The sequence below is a fragment of the Zootoca vivipara genome, chromosome 7 (assembly GCF_965207765.1).
Source record: "Zootoca vivipara chromosome 7, rZooViv2.hap1.1, whole genome shotgun sequence".
In the NCBI taxonomy this organism is placed as follows: Eukaryota; Metazoa; Chordata; class Lepidosauria; order Squamata; family Lacertidae; genus Zootoca; species Zootoca vivipara.
The window spans coordinates 78,751,184-78,776,974 of record NC_142590.1 but is presented as its reverse complement, the minus strand read 5'-3'; the positions used below and the strand labels follow the sequence as shown (position 1 = coordinate 78,776,974).

The following is a 25,791-nucleotide window of genomic DNA, read 5'->3' as shown; positions in this document are numbered from 1 at the left end:
TGAAAAAAAAATCTGGTAACCTTAATCTAGTCCAACCCCTGCAATGCAGGAATCTCAACTAAAGCATCCATGTCAGGTGGCCATTCAACTACTGCTTTAAAACTTCCAGTAGAGAAAAGTCCACCACCTTCCAAGGGAGTCCATCCCACTGTCAAACAGCTCTTACTGTCAGAAAGTTCTTCCTGATGTTTAGTTGGACTTCCCTTTATTGTAACTTGAAGACATCGGTTCAGGTCCTACCCTCTGGAAGAGTCATATCTTTGGTCCATCTATCCTAGTGTTGACATTGGCTGGTAGTGACTCTCCAAGGTTTCATGTACGGCTCCCTCCCAGCCCTACCTGAAGATGCCAGGGGCTGAATCTGGGACCTTTTGCATGCAAAGCAGATGTTCTAACCACTGAGCTATGTTTCTTTTCCTGCTGCAGGTGATGGATAATGTCTTCTACTGTTCTCCCATGTAGGTAGTTCCCTGCATGTAGTAATCTAACACAGCAGGGAAAGGTTTATGCTTAATATTTCTACTTTATGCAGGGCAGTGGTTCCATTGTGCATAGGAGAGCATTAAAATAATGATGCCTCATTCTGAGCAATGCGCAGATTGGTTCTAATGTGATTGGTTCCTTCGGAAGGAACCTGGCCACTTGGCCCAGTCTTCTGTGCATTTAGGTCAGGGGTCAGCAAACTTTTTCAGCAGGGGGCTGGTCCACTGTCCCTCAGACCTTGTGGGGGCCGAACTATATATATATATTTTGGGGGAAATGAACGAATTCCTATGCCTCATAGAGATGCATTTTAAATCAAAGCACACATTCTACTCATGTGAAAACATACTGATTCCCGGACTGTCTGCGGGCTGGATTTAGAAGGAGATTGGGCCGGATCCGGCCCCTGAGCCTTAGTTTGCTTACCCATGATTTAGGCGATCTGGGCAGTGCTCAAAAGCCCTGACACTTGTAGCCACATGTAAGAGCTACTTTTTCTTACAGTCTGCCCTCATCACAACCACTAGTTCTCTTCCAGAGAATGATTTTCCCCAGAGAATTGGATACGAAATGGTTACTCTAAGACAAGTGATACCTTCCTTTCCTTGGGACTAATCTCTTATCACCCCTGTGTGCAGACAGTGAAGCTAAATTACAGCTTTTATAGAATTCATTCGGCTTGGGCCCTGCTCTGCAGTGATACTTGCCACAATGATTAATGCGGTCTGCCCTAAGTCCTGTTGCCTTGAGTTTTTCCAGATGTGTCGTCCTGATGAGATAAATATGCATTTAACAGATGACATGAAGAAGTGGGAAGAGCAGTGGCCAAGGATAATCAAATTCCTCAATGGGATCAAGCAGCTTTGGGATGCACCTGTTTTTATGGGAAAAGGAGGATGGGACAGCAGAGTTAAAGAGAGGCCAAGAATTCCCCAAAGACAACCATCCAGTTCCTGGAGTCAATTAGGGTAATCCAGCTGCCAATAGGCAAACTGTGACACACGAACACATTTAGCACTGAGATCAAAGGACAATGGCATGGTGACAGCTTCTCAGCCCAGTTGGTGCAATCAAAGAGAAGAAACTCTATACTTGAGGCCTATAGACTTGCCTACTTAGTTGGTTTAAATCACACTGAAGTCAGTTGGATTTAGCTATATTGTCTTGCACCATTCCTCCAAGAGCATACAAAGCCCTCTTCCTCCACGACCATATAACTTTGAAAACTTCGTGCAAACAAATCAGAAGAAATGCTCAATAAACAGGTCAGTGCTCACATATCAAGGTAAAGGTAAAGGGACCCCTGACAATTAAGTCCACTCACAAACGACTCTGGGGTTATGGCGCTCATCTCGCTTTACAGGCTGAGGGAGCCCACATTTGTCCGCTTCTGCAGACAGTTTTTCCAGGTCGTGTGGCCAGCAGGACTAAGCTGCTTATGGCGAAACCAGAGCAGCGCAAGGAAACACAGTTTACCTTCCCACCAGAGTGGTACCTGTTTTTCTACTTGCACTTCGTGCTTACGAACTGCTAGGTTGGCAGGAGCTGGGACCGAACAACGGGAGCTCACCCCATTGCGGGGATTCAAACCACTGACCTTTTGATCGGCAAGCCCAAGTGGCAGGGTGGTTTAACCCATAGCTCCACCTGCATCTCTTTTTTTACTTATCAAAGGAGCACCTAATACAACTGGCCATACATACCCGTTGTCAGGAGTCAGCATGTCCTAGCAGGGACCTGCTGCCAACCCCTGGCCATGGCTGCTCCTTCTGTCACTGCCTGTTTACTTGTTCTCACCCAGGAAGTAAGCAGGGGTCAAATTAAGAAGAAGAAGCTGCAGACTCCTAATGCTTTGCACTCTGCTTTCTCTAAACATCTTGCAGAAGGAGCAGTGGTGATGCAACAGCAAGGGATGCAAGCAGCCCTCTGGATGCTGTTGGACTACAACTCCCATGATCAAAGATGATGGGGGTTGTAGTCCAACAACATCCCAAGGACTATATATCCTGATCTTGGGAAGGTAGAAGGCATCTTCCCGAAGGGTCCCTCAAAACTTGGTTGTTGGCACTCCCCAACTGTGTTTAATCTGGGTCAACAAACGGCCTTGTGACTCCTGAGGATTAACTGTAATTTGGGTGAAGTAAAAGAGTCTCACAATCCAAGCAGCCTGGTTTCAGCCCAGTGTGGTGTGAAGTGTCTAGCTGGCACTGCACACAGGTGGGACAAAATAATGATTAGGTTTGAGGGCTTGACCACACTTCCCTTTCCTCCACGCTTTCCAGGCACAGCCTGTGGTTTAAAGCTCTTGTGTCGGAGCACCTTTTCCTCCTCCACCCCAAGCTTCCTGTACAAAAACCCACTGGAGCAAACAACAACCCATGGAAAACTTGAATCGATGTTTGCTCTGATTGAGCACTAAAGAGTGGTTTTGCAGGAGGAAGATGTTCCAGTGCAACAAGAAGATCTCGACAAGGAGCTTTTAAGTGCAGACCTGTGCCTGGAAAGAGTGGGGCAAAAAATAAGTGTGGGTAAACTCTGAGATTGGCCAGGGGCTGACCCTATCACTAGACAGAGTGAGGCAATGACCTCAAATACTGGGTGTCAGGACTAGGCCATTGACCTTGAGGTTCCTGGCCACCCCCTTCCCTTGGGGATCAGGGCTGTGGTGTGACACAGAGAATCCCTCAGGCACCTCCCTAAACTAGCCTACTGCCCTCCAGTCCACTGAAGGATGCCACCCCAGGGCCAGGGTTGAAGAAAGAGTCACCTGCCAATCCAAGCCAGCTCCGAGTCCTGGCACAAAGGCCTGGCCAGCGTGGCAGCCAGCCAAATATCCTGGCACCAGGAAGTGTGTGTGGAGGGGGGTGGGAGAGTGACTTTGCTGCGGGGATGGTTCGACGTCCAGCCTGGACAGCAACTTTCTCCAAGGCCGCGGCTGCTCGGAAGCGCAGCTTGGCGAAGAAGCGCAGCACCTTTACCTGAGAGAGATGGTCGGAGGCGGGAAGAAGAGACCCTGCGGCGCAGGGTGCGTTGAGCCGGTGGACGGGTGGGAAGGCAGCGTTGCCTAGTGGCGGGGGCGACCGCCGCCCAATGGGTGGGCCGGGGAGGGGGAGATGCGAGGGAGGGGGCGGCGTGAGCGTCCACGTTACCTGCGCGTCGCAGCCCAGCCCCCAGCCCGCCCGGTTGTCCTCGGCAGCGCCGCCGCTGCCACCAGAGCGCGGAGAGGCTGGGCCGCGCCTGGCGAGGCTGCTAGCGCGAAGGCGAGATCCTCCCCGCCGGCGCTCCTCCTCGGCCGCCGCGGCCATCATGACCGACAACATCCCCTTGCAGCCGGTCCGGCAGAAGAAGCGGATGGACAGCAAGCACCGCGGCGGGTAAGGCAGCGCCGGGCCCGGCTCCCCTCGTTTCCCTCCCCTCGTGCGCGCCTCGGCTCCTGGCAGCCGACGGGCCTCGCCTTTTCCGCAGCCAGCGCGCCTTCCTGGGCTCTCCTGCCCGGCTTGGATGGACGCCGGGGCGGCCTCCTTTCTCTCGCTGTCTCTTTGCTCCGCGGCTCTCTCGGCGAGGCCGGCTGCTGCTGCTGCTGCGCCTTGGCCCTGCCTTAGTCGCTCGTTCTCGCCTCTTCCCAACGTCTGGAAGCCCGATCCGGGGGGCGGCGGGCATTCCCACGACCGGGTGTAAACGCCTTTCTTTGCTATGCGATCTGTCTCCAAGCCGCGCGGTGGATCTCCCTTTCCCCGATCCGGACTCCCCCCACCTTCCCCCACCGTCTCCGTTTGTGTTCGCCATGTGGGTTCGCCTTTCCAGATCTGTGTATATTTCAAAGGCGCTTCAGTCGCCAAGCCGAGAAATAGCTTTGGAGGCGGGCAGCGCTCTCCATGGGCATCTGCGCGCGCCCTGGGCGCGCTGGGTGGGTTGCATCGCTCTCCCCCACCCTCTCCTTCTCCTTGGGAGATAAAGAAAGTCGCCGGTGCCCTTCGAGGGACAGGGTTGATCCTTTTCCCATAAGCTGGGACTCTGAGGGAGAGGTCGACCGTCGACCTCTGGAAGGGACTGTTTTGTTAGCGGGGGGTCTCGCCCAGGCAGCCGGAGCTGGCAGGTTGTTCCTGACGCCATTGTAAGGTGGCACGCCCAGGCGGAGGCTGCCATTCCAGCCCACGGATCCTGGTCGAGGGAAAGAAGGCGGAAAGAGAGCGAGGCGGGCGGGCGCTGCTCCTGCCAGCATTCTTTTGCTCTGTGCACAGGCCTGGATAGAAACCAGGACAAGAGGAGAGCCAGTGCAGCCGCAATCCCTTCTTTATCCTACCTTTGCTTGTCTCACCCGGATGTCAGGAATTTTACTTTTTGAAATATGGCAACCCTACTTAGTGGAGAGATGCAAAGGAACATCTCCTTAGCGGATGTGCTGCTGTGCTACAACCAGCTGTTCATTCATTCCTTTAGTACTGTAAAAGCATCTATTCCTTTACTTAGCAAGACAAGGGGGCATATAGGTCTACAACTCCCATCATCCCTGATCATTGGGCTATGCCATCTGGGACTGAAGGGAATTGTAGTCCAACAGCATTTTGGGGGGGGGGAGGACACACCCAAGGTTGGGAAAAGTGGTTTTAGATCATAGCCTTACAACTACTGCTTCTTCTTTTTTTATTTGGTATCTCGCTCCTTTACTTAGGGAAAGAGAGGGTATGTAAATCCCTTTACTAAAATAAATGAGAGACTGATCTAAAAGACATGGCATGCGAGGAAAAAGAGTTGGGGAGGGAGGAGGGGGAAAGCAGCTCAGGTACCACTTCTTAATTTTATGATTCATATAGCGTTATTATACAGCTCTATCTCCTGTGTAGATCCTGGCTGACTTGGAGAGCAACCTCTTATTAGAAAAAAATTCTCCTTTTCTGAGATTAGACCCAGCGAGGAGTGGCAGGCAGGCAGGCAAGGGTGGCATCATAGACCTGGCCTCGTGGCACCAGCACTGTTGCTGTCACTTACCAGGGCAGTGCAGAAGCAGGGTGGCAGTGAGGTGTAGGTGGGAGTACCAATTGGCTCTGCCCCTGCCACACCTATGACCCGTCCCTATTTGCTGTAAATAAAGCGATGCTGCATCTGGGAGGCCAAATCCACTTCACCTCTTGCGTCCGGGAGCAGAGGAGGGAGGAATGTCCAGTCCAAGTGGGTGGGGCTGATCCTGCCACAAAGGTATTCCACCAGACATGGCTACCAGAATCCTCACAGGAGTTGCCCTCTTCCTTTGCCAATATTTCTGGCTTCGAGGAGCTGCTAGATGACACATCCAAACCCTCTTCTTATAACAATTTAAAACAAAGGGAAACATTATGGCTGTTTGCTCTATGGTATGAATCAAGAGAACTTTCTAAATAATGAATAATTTCAGTAGAGGCATGCTCATCGTAGAAAAACTGTTACATCTGGATAAGTCACCCAAAGTGGATTTTTCAGGAATAATCTCTGCAATGGTTAATTTCTGAATGGTGACCTGCAGGAGATTGTGCCTGTGGAGAAGCCATGTCCTCTCATCTGTAAAGCTTGACCCTAGAGCAGTGTTTCTGAAACTTGGGTCTCCAGCTGGCTGTTGTAGGACTACAACTCCCACCATCCCTAGCTAGCAGGACCAGTGGTCAGGGATGATGGGAATTGTAGTCCAAAAACAACTGGAGACCTACCCTGTTTCTCATATTTTAAGACATACACATAAAATAAGCCATAGCAGGATTTTTAAGCATTCAAGGAATATAAGACATACCCCGAAAATAAGACATAGTGATAGGTGCAGCAGCAATGCCGGCCACAGCAGGAGAAGGAAGAAAAAAATAAGACATCCCTTGAAAATAAGCCATAGTGTGTTTTTTTGAGGAAAAAATAAATATAAGACATGTCTTATAATATGAGAAACACGGTATGTTTGGGAAACCCTGCCCTAGAGATTTGCTTGGTATCTTTAAAGTCACCAATGAAGGTAAAGATGAAGATGAACAGTTCTTTCTTTGCCCATTCCTCCACCTTCCTCGCTTCCCTGCTGGCTCTGTGCACCTGGAATCCTACTCGAAATAGTCATTGGCCATGGTGTAGTGGAGAGAATGCAGCAGAGGCGGCTTTCGGGGAGTGCAACTAATTGGGTTGCACTGGGAGCAGAGCCTCGGGGGACCTGCAGGGGGTGCCACAACTATGATGTTGCGTGGAAGGTGAGAAGCTGGGGCACCAAATTTTGGCATCACACAAGGCGCCACTGAAATTTAAGACCCCAAGGTCTTCTGCCACTGCATGCAGTGGGGGTGCCGCTCTGGGACTTTTATTTTTTCAGGACAGGAGTAATGATGTCATTTGCTTGGGTAATTGACAATTTTTCCTTGCTCTAGCAAGGGAATGGGGATGATAATGAGGCTTTCAAGTGTGTTTGTGACAGATTGCCATTGAGGAAGTCAGAGGATGAGAAAAATGACAGAGTTGCTGGGCTTCCAACTTTACACTAGCAACAGGGGCACCCTGTGCAAGGCCAAATCTGGTACCCCCCAGCCCCTCCCCTTCCATTCTGCTCAATTTGCTGTGTCATATTTCCAATTCTCTGTAGCGCCCCCTTGGCTTGGTGTTCAGTGTGGCAGAACCCGTCACACTGTCCCAGATCTGCATCTGCTGTCTATTTAAATGGTAATACTTTATTGCAAGATATGCTTGTATTTCTAATTAAAAGCTAAATGTTGCATTTCAGCTGGTGGAAGATGCTTTGTGTTTTATAAGTTGTGTTTTGCAAGCTAAACCTATGCAGTTAGAAATAAGCACCATGCAGTTGAGTTCAGTGGAGTTTACTCCCAGGTTTGCAGGCACGCCAATAAATTGGGCAATCAGAAACGGTTGTCCTGGAAAAACAACCCCCTCAGTACAGCCTTGAATGCAATCCATGTTCCTTTTGCTAAAGAAATATTAAAGGATAATAGTCAATTGGTTTCAGAATTGGTTCCTTGTGTGTTTACCTTACTAGAGATGTTCAGTAGTATACCTCATAATGTGCAACAGGCCTGTACAACTTGTGAGTGACTAAGTTAAATGCATCTCTCAAGTCCTACAATAACAATGCAATCTGATAGGTCTTTGAGAGTCTCCCCATTCCAGCAGTCTGGGGCAGCATGGATTCTAGCTTGGTGTAGCTTGCAAAGTGGGCACGCTGTAAATGAAGCAGAAAGCACTGGTAGTCAGTCTTTATCTCAAAGCCAACATTTGGTTACAGTCTCTCATTTAGAAATTGCACATCCGTTGCAGAATGTGTGCTGCCGTGCTTTCGACATTCATTTTATGGCTTTTACAAGCTGGCTTCAAGTCAGGCTGCCAGCAGCCTAATGAGGTTCTACAAAGCTCCCAGAACAAAGCCAAGAACTAAGTTTGGGTGTTTCTCAGTATCAGTATGCCTCTCAATGCCAGAAGCTGCCAATCACAAGTGGGGAGAGAGCTGCTGTGCTTAGGTCCCATAAGCATCCAGTTGGCTATTGTGAGAAAAAGGTGCTGGACCAGATTTGGTCTAATCAAGCAGGACTCTTCTTATATTCTTACTCACCTACAGTATATGCCAGGCATCCCCAAACTTCGGCCCTCCAGATGTTTTGGACTACAATTCCCATCATCCCTGACCACTGGTCCTCTTAGCTAGGGATCATGGGAGTTGTAGGCCAAAACATCTGGAGGGCCACAGTTTGGGGATGCCTGGTATATGCACTGTGTTCAAAATCTGTGTTCTTTAGCCTTGGGGCTGGACTACAATTCCCATCATCCATATCCATCTTAGTCAGACACCAGGGATTATGGGTGTTGTAGTATCAACAACATCTAGGGACTGAAAGCTGAAGAACACTGTTCTGAACAGTTAGTACATTAGTGTGCATTAGTACACAGTGTAACAGTACACTGTTCTAAACAATTAGACAAAACTGCCTCTCACATTCTAGGGAGGCACACCAAGGGAGGGATCAGAGCTCAGTGGTAGAGGTTATTGTTTTACATGCACATTGATCTGTGGGATATCTCCCTGTAAAAAGATTTCCAACCACCAGGCTAGAAAAGACTACTGCCTGAGAGCCACGGCTAGGTGACGCCATTGGAGGTGGGCTAGTTGACCCAATGGCCAGTCAAAGCACAAGGCAGTAGCTGCATATATTGGGCCAGGCCTGCACAACCTGGGGCCTACCATACCCAACGTAGCACAATGCAATGTTTTGAGGCTATTGATGATTCAAAATGACCACCACCTCATTTGCAGGCAGAGGCCGTGAAAGCCAGCCAACTTTCCTGCTTGCCACTTGTTAATCCTCTGCTTTTGCAGCCTCAGACATGGAGTGATCACAGAAGATCTAACACACATGACTGAGATGGGCTGTGTGTGACTTGGTGGGGTTCACAAGATGCACAGGTCTCTTGTTAGGGCAAGGCGACATGTGACTGGATCTTCCAGAGCTTGCTTGGTTGTTTAAAGTAGCCAGAACATGTGAATTGGATTGAGGCTGCCATGCCAGAGATACGAGTTTAACCTTTTCTCCCCAATTAGTTGTTAATTTGTTTAAAATTTGGATAAAAAGAACTCTTTTCTCCCCAGACTAATAGCCTGATTTGAATCAACCTATTCTAAACTTTCTCACCACCATAATTATGATTTGTTGTGTGGGGTGAAGGGAGTCACTGGTGCATAATTTAAGTTGGGGAGATAGCTACCCCACAACCACATATACACACATCACAGCTCCTTTTGTCTGAAAATATGCATTGAGAGAGCTGTCCATGGATCTCCCATATTACTGTAGTTTGCCCATTAGACTTCTTATTATTGTTATTTTATTAATTAAACAAATTCATATGTATTTATAGATTTCTCCTAATGAACACATATGTGTGCACAATTTTGCCTACTGCACACATTTTTGGCATGCAATTTCCTAGCAAAATGCATCATTTTGAATTTTATTTTCACCTCCCTGTGGAACACCCTCCCTTCAGATGGAGATAAAGAACTACACAACTTTTAGAAGACATCTGAAGGCAGCCCTGTGTGGGGATGTTTTAAATGTTTGATATTTTACTATGTTTTTATATATGCTGTAAGCTGCCCAGAGTGGCTGTGGAAACTCAACCAGATGGGTGGGGTGGTATTTTATTATTATTATTATTACAGTATTATAATTTTGAGGGATAGACATGCTTTCATGCACACACATTGTTTCCAGAAGTGTGAATTTACAAACCAAATTAGCCTCTGTTCCTTTGTCCAGCCCTGGTGGCCAACACCCTATAGTAATGAAGGGTACTTTGCTAGTTGCATGATAATGGTATAATGGTGAAATGCCAGATGATGAAATGGTAAAGGGAATTGGCAATGTTTCAAGGCGGTTCTGCTGACACATAAAAGCAGCCTCATGGCTGTGGAGCAGACAGGCCAATTAGTACTCCTTGGCTGATCTTGCTTTCTTTGTAGAGAATTACACTGTCTCCACTGGTGTTTCATTGACATCCTTGTATGGCTTGCCTTGTTAGTAGTGCTTGCAGCAATTGCCCTGAGCTAACCCATGCTCCAGAGCTGTTAGTCACAGGCTAGGGAATCGGCTTGCTTCAATTGGGTCACAGAAGTGGTATTTCCTATAACCATCAAGAGCTGTTGATAGCACAGAGCTGTGCTGCCAGTTTGGGTGTTTTCATTTTATTTTTTGACCATCCACATTTCTGCTCTTTAGGATTTGTGTGTGTTGGTTAGTAGTTGGGCTTCAGATGAGCTTCTGGAGTCTCAGTGTTTACGCTGCTGAAGACAATAGGACTTCTTCTGAATAGACTTTTATAGGATTGTTCTGTGGGTCAATTGGCTAGATCCATTAACAAGCAAATGTTTTGATCAACTAAAAAAAAGTCTTCCTACTTAATTGGGCAACAGTTGCTTAAAAAGACCAAAGAAAACAAACTTTGCTGAGCAGGTTTGCTCTGTGTAGATTTTTGCAGGAGGTTCAGGATCCCAGCTTGCACCATCAGTCATCAGCACTGTTTGGCAAGCACCCCAAATTCCCGAATATCTTGCCTCTCCTGGAATGTGCCAGCAACATTACTAGTAGGAGACTGTTTGCTCCACCCAGCAAGTGGCTCCAGCAAGGCAAGGTGGAATAACAAATAAGATAAAGTAAAGCTATCATATTTCCTTTCTATTGGATAGAGGCACCCTGGAAAGGGGCAGGGAGTTTTCTGCATTGCACTCGTACAATCTTAAGCAGGAGACTCCCCCCTCCATCTTTAGGATGTTTTCTTTCATGGGCAACCTTCTAGTGCACACTTGTGGTGGGCGGGGCCAGGGGCAGGAGGGGGCAGAGCAGTAGACATGACTCTTCCCTTTGCTCAATAGGATACATTCCGGCCATGCAAAAGCCAGGGGTTTCTGTACACCCCACCACCCAATCTTGCTTGCTTCAATCAAAGCAAGCTAGGGGCATCGGCATCATTAAAGGGCACATTCCACCCTGGCAAAAGCATGTGGAGAGGGTGTGGAACAGAGCCACTTGTGGGAAGAGTCCAGAGGGCTGGATAGAGACACTCAGAAGGTTGCATCAGTCTCATGCGCCAGGAGTTCCCCACAGGGCCGTCTTAAGCGCCCCTGGCGCCATGGTGCGCCGGATCTCTCCGGCGCCCTTCCGCCCCGTTTCCCAGCGCGGTGGGCAGGTGGGCGCCGCGCGCAGCTGCGCAGCAGCGCAGCAGACCGGCGGGCCAGCAGGCGGGCGCAGCTCGCGGCGCCCTCCTGGCGGGCCGGTGCCATGGTGCCCTGCGCCACCGGGGTTCTACGTAGAGCCAGCCCTACCTAAGGGTCTCTAGTCGATGTGGCAGTTATCTGCCTTTGTGGTTTGTGCTGTAGTTAGGAGCACAAGAAATGCTTCTCTAGCCAGCAAAAAATGCAGGCACCTTTGTATTTGGATCAGTGCTAAATGCAAGAAGCTAACCTGGCAGGCTTAAACATGACAGACTCGGGATAGTCGGAATGTGATCCACTGTATATTCAGTTTCCGAAATAAGTCTGGTGAAGTAATAATAATAATAATAATAATAATAATAATATTATTATTATTATTATTATTATTTATACCCCGCCCATCTGGCTGGGTTTCCCCAGCCACTCTGGGCGGCTTCCAACAGAAAAATAAAATAATCTATTAAACATTAAAAAACCTCCCTAAACAGGGCTGCCTTCAGATGTCTTCTAAAAATCTGGTAGCTGTTTTTCTCTTTGACATCTGATGGGAGGGCATTCCACAGGGCGGGTGCCACTACCGAGAAGGCCCTCTGCCTGGTTCCCTGCAACTTGGCTTCTCACAGTGTGGGAACCGCCAAAAGGCCCTCAGTACTGGACCTCAGTGTCCGGGCAGAACGACAGGGGTGGAGACGCTCCTTTATGCCTCAGTTCTCCCGCCAAGAACAGAACGAGTGTTCTGCAGCTTTGCTGTAATGAAGAATATCCATCTGAATATGAGTTAAGTGATCTTTGGGTGGCGGCACAGCCATTACACCCTACCAGAGTGGCTGGGGAAACCGATCCAGATGGGCAGGGTATAAATAATTATAATAAATTATTACCAGAGAGAGACAGACAGAGAGAGAAATAATATGATGACTATGCTGAAATCAAATGTTGCTTTATAGCAGGAAATGGATGAGTAATTTTGGCCTTTTGCTTTTAAAACAAATTAAAAGCGAAGATAGGCTGGAACGATTAAAAATGGACCAAGGATCAGCCGGCCACCATTCTGGAGAGATCATGCTCTTTGATCGTAAAAGATGAGCTTATGGAGAGGTTGGATGCATGTGTCAAGACCTCATTTAGCTGAATGAGCTCAGATGGGCTGTAGGAAATGTCCCAATATAGTGTTTAACTGAAGGGCTCCATAGATAGGCGTTGGCAGGAGTTTCTTCATAAGTACTCCAAATAAATAACTAAACATAGTGTGCCTATTCATTCTGGTCCATCTGTTGACTGAGTGGTGGTCATACAGTGAGAAGCTTGTATTCCAGGTCTAACCCTGCATTGCTTCTCAATGGGTATTCATCTTCTTATGTATAGATCTGACATCCAGACACTCTCTTTCCACCCACAGCTGAAATCCCCCCTTTTCCTTCCCTGGCTCCTTTCACCCCCTTCAGCACTTAATTAATTGCATCGCTGCTACAGTCAACTTTGCACAAACCCTGCATTGCCCTAAAAACAAACAAGCCCACACCAACACACCAGGATAACAATTGCATCTCAGGGTTGTCATATGTGATACTGTATGTCAGGGGTGGACAACTCCCAAGAGACTGCGATCTACTTACAGAGTTAAAAACTGGCAGTGATCTACCCCCCTTTTTTGGGTCCAGTCGAAATTGTTGAGCTTTTTTTAGGAAGGAGGAAGGCGCATTTTGGGGGGTTCAGGTCAAAGTTGTTGGGTTTTCAGGGAGGAGGTAAAATGTTGAGCTTTTTTTTAGGGGAGCCACAGTTGTTCAGCTTCTGTGGGGGGGGGGAGCCAATGATCTACCAGGGATCTACTGCAGATGTCCAGTGATCTACCAGTAGATCACGATCTACCTGTTGGACATGCCTGCTGTATGTCATTCTAACTCACTCTTTCTCCCAGTAAAATGGGCATAATGGTACTGAGCTACTTAGCATGGTTGATGAAACCCACTGTCTCAACCACAGCCCTGCCCCTGCAATATCCTATATAATAAAGTCCCTGTGTCTCTGCGTCCAAGTTTTCCCGTGTGTCCCTGGGTTACTGCGCATGTACCCCAGGGGCACAGGGATTGGACCAGAGACTTGGAACGCACACGCGCACGCTCTCCCCCCCCGCCTCCTCCAACCGCCGCTCCCGGCCGGACACCGCCTCACTGCAGGGCACGTCAGGGAAGCGAGGGTGGAGGCCAGTGGAGGCCTCCTCCTCACAACCCTCCCTGGCCCGTGAGAGGAGCGGCGGGAGGCCGTGAAGCAGCGGCAGCGAGGTAGGCGTATGTGTCCCGCGTCCTTCCTGTCGGCGGCTGCGGGAGAGGAACGGAGGAGGAGAAAGCGCTTTCTCCTCCTCCGTTCCTGTCCCCCTGCCGCCGACAGAAAGGACAGGTCCCAGGGTTCGGAGAAGCGCTGTGCAAGCGCTTCTCCAAACCCTGGGATGTCTCCTTGCTGTCGGCGGCTACGGGAGAGGAACGGAGGAGGAGAAAGCAGCGCTTTCTCCTCCTCCGTTCCTGCCCCCCCGCCGCCAACAACAAGGACAGGTCCCAGGGTTCGGAGAAGCGCTGCGCAAGCGTTTCTCCGAACCCCAGGATTCTAGCGCCCGTTATTGAACGGGCTGAAATACACTAGTTTGTATAATAATTGTGGACTTTATCTGTATTGGCATAGTATCATTTAAAATGGTTTCTGGCTCGGGAGGGAGAGACACCTTTTTTTTGGTATGAAATAAGCCCCAGGTTAGAAAGATCATGAACTCCTGTCTTTGCTGCTACCTTTCATTTTTCAGTTGACACACAACTTCCCATTTGCAGCTAACTAAAATCCTGGATATCTGAGCAGCGGCAGCAATCACTTCCCCAGGGAAGACCAGCAGAAAAGGCTTAAAAACAAACTGGAGATGTTCCTGCTCTAGTCTAGAGTTCAGAAAACGGGCATTTCACTCTAGCCTTTAATGGGCTTGATCTGCATTCCTAAATTTCAACCATTGCTATGACTTCATTCATTGGCTAAAAGCATGGAAAAGTGGCTAGTTTCTCATAAAACAAATTAGGAGATGAATGTCTGTACTTTTTGTCTCACATCTCAGGTTCCACAAGTGCTAGGAACTTGATTTTTAAAAAAAATAAATAAAAAAATAATGAATACTAGGAGTCTTTAGGTTTATGGTTCATGTCATGGGCCATATGGTGCAAAGTGAGACAGTGTGGCAAGAGCAGAATTCTTCAGAGGAGGAGAACCCTGAAATTGGGGAAAGTTCAGATAGTGAGGTTGATGTTGAAAAGGCCATGCTGCTGTTGCCAGATGCCTCTGTAAGGGAGGGTGAGTTGTCCAGTTCCTCCTCTGCTTTCTGAGGACAAAGTTCAAAGGGTAGTTCTCAAAGAGGCAGGTGGCCAATCAGTGGCTGAATTGGATGCTGTGGTGATGCACTTCCTGTTTTTTGGCAATGTGTAAGTGAGCACCTTATAGATTGTACCCAGAAAATATCAATCCCCACTTTTAAGACAATATTTATATGACCAGCTAAAGAGAAAATTTGGTTCCCCACTAATTTTTCACTCAGCACATGAAAATAAACTGTATGAAAGTAAGCAACAAAAATGATCGCCTCAAGGAAGAGAAAATCAGCCGAGCCTAAACATATTTATACAAGTGTAATTTCCCCTCCCATGAAGCATTATTAAAGCTTGATTTCATAACTGTTGAGTGTGTCTAAATCTATGAACGCTTTTGGCTGCAATTCTCCAGGGCAGATCTTGTCAGCTACATTTGCTCATTTTGTTGGGGATTGTTAAAGAAACCCTTCTGCTGCCTGGGTAGATGAAGGCCTTGTCAAAGGAGAGCATAATTCCATACCCTCCAACATGTCCCAGTGGAAAACCAGGGCATCCGTCTTTCAGGACCTTAATGTCGTGCATTTTGCACAAAATGGAATGTTGGGACAGTTGATGGGTATGTAATTCAGTTGGCAGATTGCCATAAATCTGAACTTTTAAACTAGAGATTACAATGGGCAGGGAATGTTTTTGGGACCAAGGGCCACATTGCCTCATGGACAGCTGCCTGAGGGCCGCATGCCAGTGGTGGATGGAGCCAGAGAGTTCCAGTGGCCAGAGAGAGAGAAGCTTGGAAAGCCGTATACAGCCCCTGGGCTTGAGGTTGCCCACCCCTAAATAATAACTAGGGATTGGGAATTAATTGGTGTGACAGGTGGCAGTGGCAATCTAGACTTTAGATTCAATGCATCAATCCTTGCACAAAGGGTGAGTTAGATGACCTTCTTCATGTGTACTGAAAGCATAGCTGCCAAGTTATCCCCTTTTTTAAGGGATTTTCCCTTATGCTGAATAGGCTTCCTCATGAGAAAAGGGAAAACTTGGCAGCTATGACTGAAAGAATCTGGGGGGAACCGGTTAGGCTCCAGGGGTCAGCAACATAGCTGCCAAGTTTTCCCTTTTCTCACGAGGAAGCCTATTCAGCATAAGGGAATTTCCCTTAAAAAAGGGATAACTTGGCAGCTATGGTCAGCAAACTTTTTCAGCAGGGGCCGGTCCGCTGTCCCTCAGACCTTGTGGGGGGCTGGACTATATTTTTTTGGAGGGGGGATGAATGAATTTCCATGCCCCACAAATAACCCAGAGATGAATTTTAAATAAAAGCACACATTCTTGTCATGTAAAAACACCAGGCATGCCCCACAAATAACCCAGAGATTAACTTTAAATAAAAGGACACATTCTACCCATGTAAAAACACGCTGATTCCCGGACCATCCACGGGGCGGATTTAGAAGGCAATTGGGCTGGCTAGACCCATCCCTGTTCCATGCACACTGTAACCACAAATTCTTCTTCACCACCAACCACCACCACCACCACAATACCTGCCACCTGCATGCTTGCCCATTTATCTGCCCTAAATTGTATTGTTTGTGTTTTCAGCAGCTCTTGTTTATTTGCAAGGCTAAAGCAGGGGTAATTAATTATATATATTATATATAATTATATATAAAGTTAAAACAAAAAAAAAACAGTTCTGTGGCTGTTCATCCTGAGGAGGAGGGATAAAAGAGCCTTTTGTCCATTTCTTGCTTTGCATTGGCCAGCATGCAGGCAGAACCAGTATTGCTGGTTCTTCACCATGCTGTATTCAAATTGTTATCCCTGTTAGTGGTTTCAGTTCCAAAGACCTACTCTTAACAACATTTGTGTTTAAAATGGGGGGGGGGGAGGGACCTACTGCATTTCTTCCATGCTACTCTTCATTACTGAATGACCCGTATGAAAGCGTAGATTCATTCTCAGTGGGCCTTCCAGTGACAATTTATGTCTACTTACAGGTTGGTAGCCATGTTGGTCTGCCGTAGTCGAAACAAAATAAAAAAATTCCTTCCAGTAGCACCTTAGAGACCAACTAAGTTTGTCGTTGGTATGAGCTTTCATGTACATGCATCTGAAGAAGTGTGCATGCACATGAAAGCTCATACCAATGGCAAACTTGTTGTTGTTGTTGTTGTTGTTTAGTCGTTTAGTCGTGTCCGACTCTTCGTGACCCCATGGACCATAGCACGCCAGGCACTCCTGTCTTGCACTGCCTCCCGCAGTTTAGTCAAACTCATGTTCGTAGCTTCGAGAACACTGTCCAACCATCTCATCCTCTGTCGTCCCCTTCTCCTAGTGCCCTCAATCTTTCCCAACATCAGGGTCTTTTCCAAGGATTCTTCTCTTCTCATGAGGTGGCCAAAGTATTGGAGCCTCAGCTTCACGATCTGACAAACTTAGTTGGTCTCTAAGGTGCTACTGGAAGGAATTTTTTCATTTATGTCTACCTAAGCCAACATCCATCTAAAATTATTAAAGATCCTTACAATAAATTCCAGCATTTGTTTACTGAGGTGGGTGGATGTATTGTATCCACAGGAGTAAACTCTGTCTTAATAGTTGCTACTATGCATTCCTGAAAGGTGCCTTTCAACTTTAGTTTCTTCTTGGAAGGTAAAAGGCAACAGAAATCAGCCTCACAGCATGGAAACGAGTTTTACACCCAGAGGCTGTAAAAGTGGGATTTACTTCTGAGTAAACAAGTTTAGGATTACATGCCACACCTGAGTTGTACGTAGCCAGCCTTAAGTTTAACTCAGGGCCTATTGAAACTGTTGAACCTAACTTAAGTACGTACCTAAATTTCGGTGGGTCTGCTCTGAATATACCGGTACCTTGAATGCCAGCCCCTATTTCCTTGAAAGCAAATCCTATTGATTTCAGTGGGATTTATTTCCAAGTAAGCATGAGTAGGACTGTTGATCTAGGGCAGGCATCCCCAAACTACGGCCCTCCAGATGTTTTGGCCTACAACTCCCATGATCCCTAGCTAATAGGACCAGTGGTCGGGGAAGATGGGAATTGTAGTCCAAAACATCTGGAGGGCCAAAGTTTGGGGATGCCTGATCTAGGGTCAGAGCACATGGAGGTGGTCAGATGCCAAAGAGGATGGGGCTCTTGCACCTTTTAGTTGTGAAGAAGTGGGAATGTGGGCAGGTGTGCCTTTGTCATGCAAGCTAAACTTACTGAAATCCCTTCTTTTACACAATGATTACAGATGTAAGAGCCCTGTGCTGCTTTGCATCAGAATACCTTATTCCACACATTCCATTTGGGAGACCTATCTCTATGTGCTGCTGCTTAATAATGTGCAAGAATCACCACTGACTTTTATCTTAGACATCTTTTGAACATCAACAAGCCTTTGAAACAGGAATTTATTTTTACAAACTGATATTTAATAATAATAATAATAATAATAATAATAATAATAATAATAATAATAATAATATTTATTTATACCCTGCCCTCCCCGGCTAAGACTGGGCTCAGGGCGGCTAACATCAGGTATAAAAACAATTGATTAAAATACAACTTAAAAACGGGATTAAAATGCAACTTAAAATGCAGCCTCATTTCAGTGGAAGCCCAGATCAAAAACTGTTTGGGGGGAGAAAACGTCACATCTTCACCAAGGCCCACCGATGTTTTCATTTGTGCATTTATCAACCTTATTGCAATGCTGTGTTTTTAGGCCGTATGCCACCTTGCGGTATTTCTCTGAAAATGTGCTCTATAACTATTTAAACAAATAACACCGTAGCGTGGCTACAACAAACGCTTGTACGACGCAGGCACACACATCAGAGGCTTCGCGATGACCTCACCTGGAGGCAACTTGTTTTTCCGGCCTGTGAAAAATGTGTCCAAAACAGCCAGGACAAACTCTTCCTTAATTCTAGGGAAGTCACCTATTGCAGCTGCAAGAATGAAGGGTCTTGTGATATTTATTTTGGCACAAGGCTTTTGTAGATAAGACTCTGTTTTTATAATACATGTACTTGCAAGCCTTCCTAACAGTTACAGAAAGAGAAATAGTTGTCAGTAGTGGGATCATTACATGTCTGTTACAACATCAGGTGTAACATTTCTTTGGGGAGCCCAAGTCATAACTGGGTAGCCATTTAGAACAGCAATACTACTACCCCCCCCCCAGCCCCGGCTATGCTGTGCTAATTTACCGTAACTCTCTTGGTGTGGGAAATGAATCCCCAGCTCTGATTGTGCAAATTGATTAGAATCATATTTGCTGATGATAATAATAATAATAATAATAATAATAATAATAATAATAATAATAATAATTTATTATTTATACCCCGCCCATCTGGCCGGGTTCCCCCAGCCACTCTGGGCGGCTTCCAACAAAACAGAAATTCTAAAATACAGAAATACATCAAACATTAAAAGCTTCCCTAAACAGGGCTGCCTTGAGATGCCTTCTAAAGGTCTGGTAATTGTTGTTCTCTTTGACCTCTAGTGGGAGGGCATTCCACAGGGTGGGTGCCACTACCGAGAAGGCCCTCTGCCTGGTTCCCTGTAACTTGGCTTCTCGTAGTGAGGGAACCGCCAGAAGGCCCTCGGAGCTGGACCTCAGTGTCCGGGCAGAATGATGGGGGTGGAGACGCTCCTTCAGGTATACCGGACCGAGGCCGTTTAGGGCTTTAAAGGTCAACACCAACACTTTGAATTGTGCTCGGAAACGTACTGGGAGCCAATGTAGGTCTTTCAGGACCGGTGTTATGTGGTCTCGGCGGCCGCTCCCAGTCACCAGTCTAGCGGCCACATTCTGGATTAGTTGTAGTTTCCGGGTCACCTTCAAAGGTAGCCCCACGTAGAGCGCATTGCAGTAGTCCAAGCGAGAGATAACTAGAGCATACACCACTCTGGAGAGACAGTCAGTGGGCAGGTAGGGACTCAGCCTGCGTACCAGATGGAGCTGATAAACAGCTGTCTTGGACACAGAGTTGACCTGTGCCTCCATGGACAGCTGTGATAAGGTCTAACACAGCAATTTCACTCTGGAATCCTGCATTTGAAGTCTTTTTGTTGGTTATATGGTGGCTTTGAGGTCAGCAGCAGCGAGCAGAGCATCCTGGGAGACTGAGATGTTCCCTTGTTGCATCCTGAGTGTTGCCAGGTTCCAGGTCAACCTTCTCCCATGCCCTTCTCCTGTTTGCACACAGTACAAACAGGGCAGTCTCTTGGCAAGAGAATAACACAATACAAACCCGACAATTGAATGTTAAATGAATGGGAGGTTCACAAGAGCCATTTCCAATTTTTTAATGCTAACTAAAACACATCTGTTATAGAATGAGTGCAGCAACATGGTTTGCCTTCAGCCATTATGATGATGGAAATGCAGATTATTGTAAATATTATACGTAACAATCCATTTAACCCCAGGGAAAAAAACAAGCAATTCCAATATCAATGTAAATAATGAGGCCTGAATTCTGTTGGCAACTGAATGCCAATGCTGACATTAATTCTTCAGCTAGCATTATTACATGTATCTCTTGTTTTTTAAAAAAAAGAAGAAGAAAGAAAGAAATCCAGTTGGGCAGGAAGTACCTACTGGTGTGTAATTGTGCGTTCATAATTCTTTCTTCATGCATTATACGATTATGACATTTGTGGTTAGCTGGAACTGCTGGATATTGCAGAGAGTGGAGGCCTTTTGGAAGAAGACCTTCTGATTTTCCAATTTTGTGGTTTGGTGGAGCAATGTCAGTGGTCTGCTTCTCCTCCCCCCTCCTTCCATTGCATGGAAATGTCTTTCTTTTCCCAGTTGATGACTGATCAGCTGGGCAACAAGAAAAAGTGGACAGGGCTCCCCGGAGCTTGGTGGCTACACTGAATGCTGGCAAGGTGTGGGTAGCGTAGATGTGTCCTACAGCAATGTTCTTTCCCCATACAGTAACTTACGTTAAGGACTCAGCTATACAGTTGCAAATGAAACATTTTCAATGTGTTGTAAGGGGCAATATACAAATGCGGCACTAGATGGCAACAGTGAGCTATGTCAAATTCAATGTATTTTTCAAAACGTTTTTATATGCATGTAGATTCCACCTTTGTCTTTTAACGTGATTAGAGAGACTATCCTGCACATGCTAATCACCACTGTTTATTGGGGACAAACCCTTCCTTGTTCTCAACATCTTGACCTATCCGTCATAGGGGAATGGTCACTTTAAGCTCAGTGGAAATGATTTGCAGTGGAAACCTCCTCTGCCTTGTGGGTATACCCATCCATGAGAAAGGCTTCGGGAGTACACCCTCAGGAAAAATCTGTACCTGCTGCCTTGCAGGACATTTTTGGGAGAAGAAAAGGCTATGGAGTAAATCCTACACACCTTAGGAGTCCCTAAGATGGTTGGATGGTGCCTTGTACGCCTCTGTCCGACAACTCCTGCAGCCAAGCTGGTGCTAAACATACTGCTCTGCTTTCCTTTGGGCCACATCAGCAAGGCTGAGAGGGGGGTCTTGTTGTCTGGGCAGCACAGAATCTCCATACACACTGCCCAGGCTTGTGCCTCATAGAGGTCAGTTCAGTGCTGCTAATGCAACAAAAACAACATAGGAGGCAGCAGTTACGAGTTACCAGTCTCCATAGACACAGCAAGCACTGTGATTCTCCAGCGGTTTGACTTCACCCCTGGAGGCACACTCCATTGCAGGCATCCCCAAACTTTGGCCCTCCAGATGTTTTGGACTGCAATTCCCATCTTCCCCAACCACTGGTCCTGTTAGCTAGGGATCATGGGAGTTGTAGGCCAAAACTTCTGGAGGGCCGCAGTTTGGGGATGCTTGCTCCATTGTCTCTCAAGACACACAGATGCCAACAACAACAATGTTCTTGAATGCAAAAGAAGCAATCCCTAGATCAGAATCTGGCAACCCTGCTCATCCTTGCAAGCCAGGGGTAGGCAACATGGTGCCCTCCATATGTTTCTCCTACAGTTCCCATCAGTCTCAGCCAGTATGGTCAATGGTCAGGGATGATAGGAGTTTCGCTTCAAAGTATCTGGAGGGCACCATCCTGCGTAGGTCCTGTATTGAGTAGGAGGGTGGACGAAATGACTTTGGAGAACCATTCTAGCTTTATAGTTTCAGGATTTTATGATCCAATGAAAACCACGTCCACAGCTTCTCTTGACATCCCTTGGAGAGATCCTTATTGAGAACCAAAAGCTGAGAGTCGGTACCAAATCTAAATATTAGGATTTTACCTATTGGCTTTCATTTAATATCCCCCACTGAAATATTTAGCCTTAAAAATATTGACCTGGCATGGAAATCATCTTGTGTTTGTTCTCAGTAGGGTGCCTGAAAAATACCCGCTCATGAAAGTTAATCTTTCTGCTGCCTGTTGAGTATTCTGATTTAAGCAAAGCTAATATTTCCTAACTCATTCCTTCTAACTGGATTTTTCCAGATGTTGTTTTCCTTTTTGGAGGGTGGAATTCTAAAAGCATTTCCTTAGCAGATAAGATTTCTTTTATTCTTATTTGCAGGCACTGGGGTGGAAAGCAAGAAATGTGATACTTTTTTTTTTTAAGATGAAACTACCTTCCCTACTGTTTGCCATTTCCCAAAGTGTTTCCTGTTTTCTGGTGAGGCAAATAGAGACGATGGTTCTACCTGTTGAAAGTGCTGAGCTCTTTCTTAAACAGAGCTTAGTTTGCTTCTAATCAGCAAGATATTTGCTTACCTAAATCAGTGCAACAGACAAGCCTCATTATTCTTGGTAGACTGGTAGATATTTAACCTGTGCGTGTGAGCCATTGCATGTGTTGTTGTTGTTTTCAACCTTCCCCACCTGTGGCCAATGTGTCTCTGACATTAATCAATATTTCAAAATGTCAATGGAGAACAATGCATGAACTTTATTATAATCAGATACTATGGTCAAATAGACCCAGCTAAGACATAGGCGTTGTTTCTTGAATAAGTTAACTTAAGGAAGTTTGAGGAAGGAAAGTTTGCCACCTCTTCCTTTGCCCTACAAGCCACCTGCAACCTCCAAAGGCATGGAGGCTGCTGGGATTTGGGCTCGAAAGCCAGTTCTGGGAGATTGACCCTCTATTGTTATTTCCAAAGAGTTCTTGCAAACCCATGATTCTCATGCACTCCCCCCCCCAAGCTCGGCTCCTCCTTGAGGCATGAATTTAAAAAAAATTCAGAATCTTAATCTGTTGCAACAACACAGTGTAATCAATATGCTGTTAAACAGTTAAATGAAAGTTTTCATCATGGATATATTAAAATCTGTCTTCTACTGAATAGGAAATTCAGGAGTGATCAGCTGGTTGGCACCAACATTTCTGATAAATTAAAGCCAAAAAAAGGGGGGGGGGAGACAAAAGAAACAAAAAAATGCTTGCTGACTGATAAAAACAAAATTCCGAGCATGCATAGTTTTGTATTTTAAATAACACCATGATTACTACAAGGAATAAAATGGTTAGCATATGCACACCACAAATGTAAATCTACTTCTGCTGTTTTGGCTTGGTCACTGTTGTTGTTGTTGTTGTTGTTGTTGTTGTTGTTGTTGTTGTTGTTGTTGTTGTTGTTGTTGTATATGCCGCCCATCTGCCCCAGCTACTCTGGACAGCTTCCAGCAAAAAATAAATAAAATAAAAACATCAAACATTAAAAACTTCCCACACAGGACTGCTCTCAGACTTCACTGTAGTTTGCTTTGTGTCTGTTGTTGAGAGACTCCCTTCCCAGCATCTTCACAGGGCTGCGGTCCCCAAGGGGTAGGTCTGTGGTTTTTGCTTCTGCTGCCCTGATAAAATGAGCACCTATATCCATGCACATGTCTGGCTTGTTGATTATAAAATGTACTTAAATATAGGAACAAAGAAAGGGCAAGTGTCAGTTGCTGCAGAGTCTGGAATGCTCAAGGTGGCTAGCTGCTGACTCCAGCGCTGTTTGTGCCCAAAAGCCGCTACTCTTTGGCTTATAGTTTCAGGGTACCCTGGGTTTTGGGGCCCTGGACTCCTGTATCTGAAAGCACTCTATATCTCAGGCAGCTACATGTTGGGGGAGACTTTGACCACACAGTCCCCTCATACTACTCAAGGTGTACATACTCTAGTTTCACCACTGACTTGAGATAAGTGTTTACGATTGCAGCCCTACATAGAGGCATAGCCAGGATTTTTGCTGGAAGGGGGAGCAGGACTTGGTTAGGGGGCAGGACTTTTGTTGGGGAGGGAGGCAGAACCGACGTGATTGGTCAGTTAGTTAAGTATTTCTATTGCTTTACCTGATCTATGGCAGGGGGACAGCTGCCCCCCTGCCCCCCCCCACACTATGCCCATAGTCCTGCATCTTTTTACTTGTCGTTTCCCTGCATCCTGATTCTTCATGTTTGCCTAAACCCAGTGAAATAAACGTGTTTTGTTAGAACACACCTAGATTTGCATAGGATCAGGTCGCAAAGGACATTGTTGGCAATTAAGCAGAAATATTCTCTGCAGGAGCTGAGCTGGGGTGGCCAGTTCCACCCCAGATGCTCGCCAAGCTACAGAGGTACAAGACAGGAGCAGATGGGAAACAAATCAAGCTTTGGAGAAACAACCCATAGCATGTTTGCTCAGCTGTAAGATGGTTTGTTGAGCAAACTATGCTTAAAATAAGCCATAACTTTTGTGTTATGTGTGAATGCAGTCAGAGATTGGCCCAAGATCACCCATGGCTGAATCTCTGTGCTTCTACTGCTACATTCTAACCATTGCATCACTTTGATGTGTATTATTAACCTTTGCAGCCTAACCATTTGCACCCTTTTACTCAGAATTAGTCCTTACTGAGTTTGAGGATTGCTCTAAGAGCCAGGGCATAAGAGCTGAAGTTAAGGATGCTCAATAGGCTACCTTTTCGTAACAACCCAATCCTATGCCACGTTAGACAAGTTTAATCCTGGAAAAATCAATAGGCTCAGGGTGCAGACTTGCACACCTAGGTGAACAAAGGAAACCTTACTTCTGAGAAGACATGCATAGGATTGCATGGTAAGACTGCATCCTTCTACTCACTACTGTATTCCCATTGAGTTTAATGGGCCTACGTTCTGAGTAGACATATGGAGAACTACACACACACACACACACACACACACACACACACCACACACAAATTTGTCTAGTAGCACCTTAGAGACCAACTACGTTTGTCATTGGTATGAGCTTTCATGTGCAAGCTTATATCCAGAACAAACTTAGTTGGTCTCTAAGGTGCTACTGGACAATTTTTTATTTTTAAATTTATTTTGACTGCGTCAGACCAACATTGCTACCTACCTGAATCTGGAGGACAACACAGTCGGTTTAGGACTCCCGTCTTACAGTCTGACCCTATCTTTGTTATCTTGGAAGTTAGTTCTACTTATTTTAATTTCCTCCAAAGTGTGATAGGATTGAAGCCTTCTGTGTTCAGGATTGCACACTTGTATTTAAAAGCAAAACCCTACAACTGGTTCCTGCACACATGCATTCACAGTAACTTTCTTGTACAGTAGTTAAATGAAACTTCCTTCTTGGGCTAGCAGCATTGTAGCCTGACCCCTCCCAAGTCAGCATACGTAGGATTACAGCCATGCAGCCAGCTCCGCATACATTTACTCAGGCAAAAGTTATATGTGGGATTTACTTCCATTTTCCAGCTCTAGTTTTATTTGTTTTTACTTCCATCATGATTGATGTGACAAGAGTGACAGGGAACATTGACTTTACGATTGTGGGGAGGTGCCTCAACCTACCTCTTTCTGGATCTTACAGTGTTGGCAAGTTAAACAAAATGCAATTAAGCCTCAGACATGAACTGCTTGAGAGTTTCACTTCATTGCTCTGTATCCCAAAGCCTTTTTGCAAAACCAGCCCATTACGGAAGAGATTTGTTTCAACCATTAAACTGCATGTGCTGTAAGGGCGCTGCAGTGTACGCTATGGTGTTTTATTTATTAATTATTATTTTTATTTACTTATTATTATTTATTGAATTTATATGCTGCCCTATACCCGGAGGTCTCAGGGCAGTTCACAGAACAAAATCAAAATATAAAACCACAAAATATGTAATCAAAATGCAAACAACAACCCAATTCCCCCCCCCCAAAAAACCAGATTTTAAAAGGGCAGTGTTGACTGAAGGCAATTGCTTGGTGACAAAGTGCAACTGCATACT

At 46.1% G+C, this 25,791-nt stretch overlaps 1 protein-coding gene across 4 annotated transcripts in view; it reads left to right on the top strand.

The window, feature by feature from the left end:
• Positions 1-3,159: 3,159 nt before the first annotated feature.
• Positions 3,160-25,791, top strand: part of ATP9A (ATPase phospholipid transporting 9A) — a 91,726-nt gene continuing 69,094 nt past the window's right edge. For 2 of the 4 annotated variants that reach the window (XM_088674658.1, XM_035121485.3), the window contains exon 1: positions 3,160-3,508. In XM_088674658.1, the coding sequence (XP_088530784.1) occupies positions 3,471-3,508 (38 nt within the window). In that variant the 5' untranslated portion in view covers positions 3,160-3,470. Of the gene's footprint in view, positions 3,858-25,791 lie in introns of all 4 variants that reach the window. The other 2 variants (XM_035121483.3, XM_035121484.3) reach the window with 2 other exon arrangements.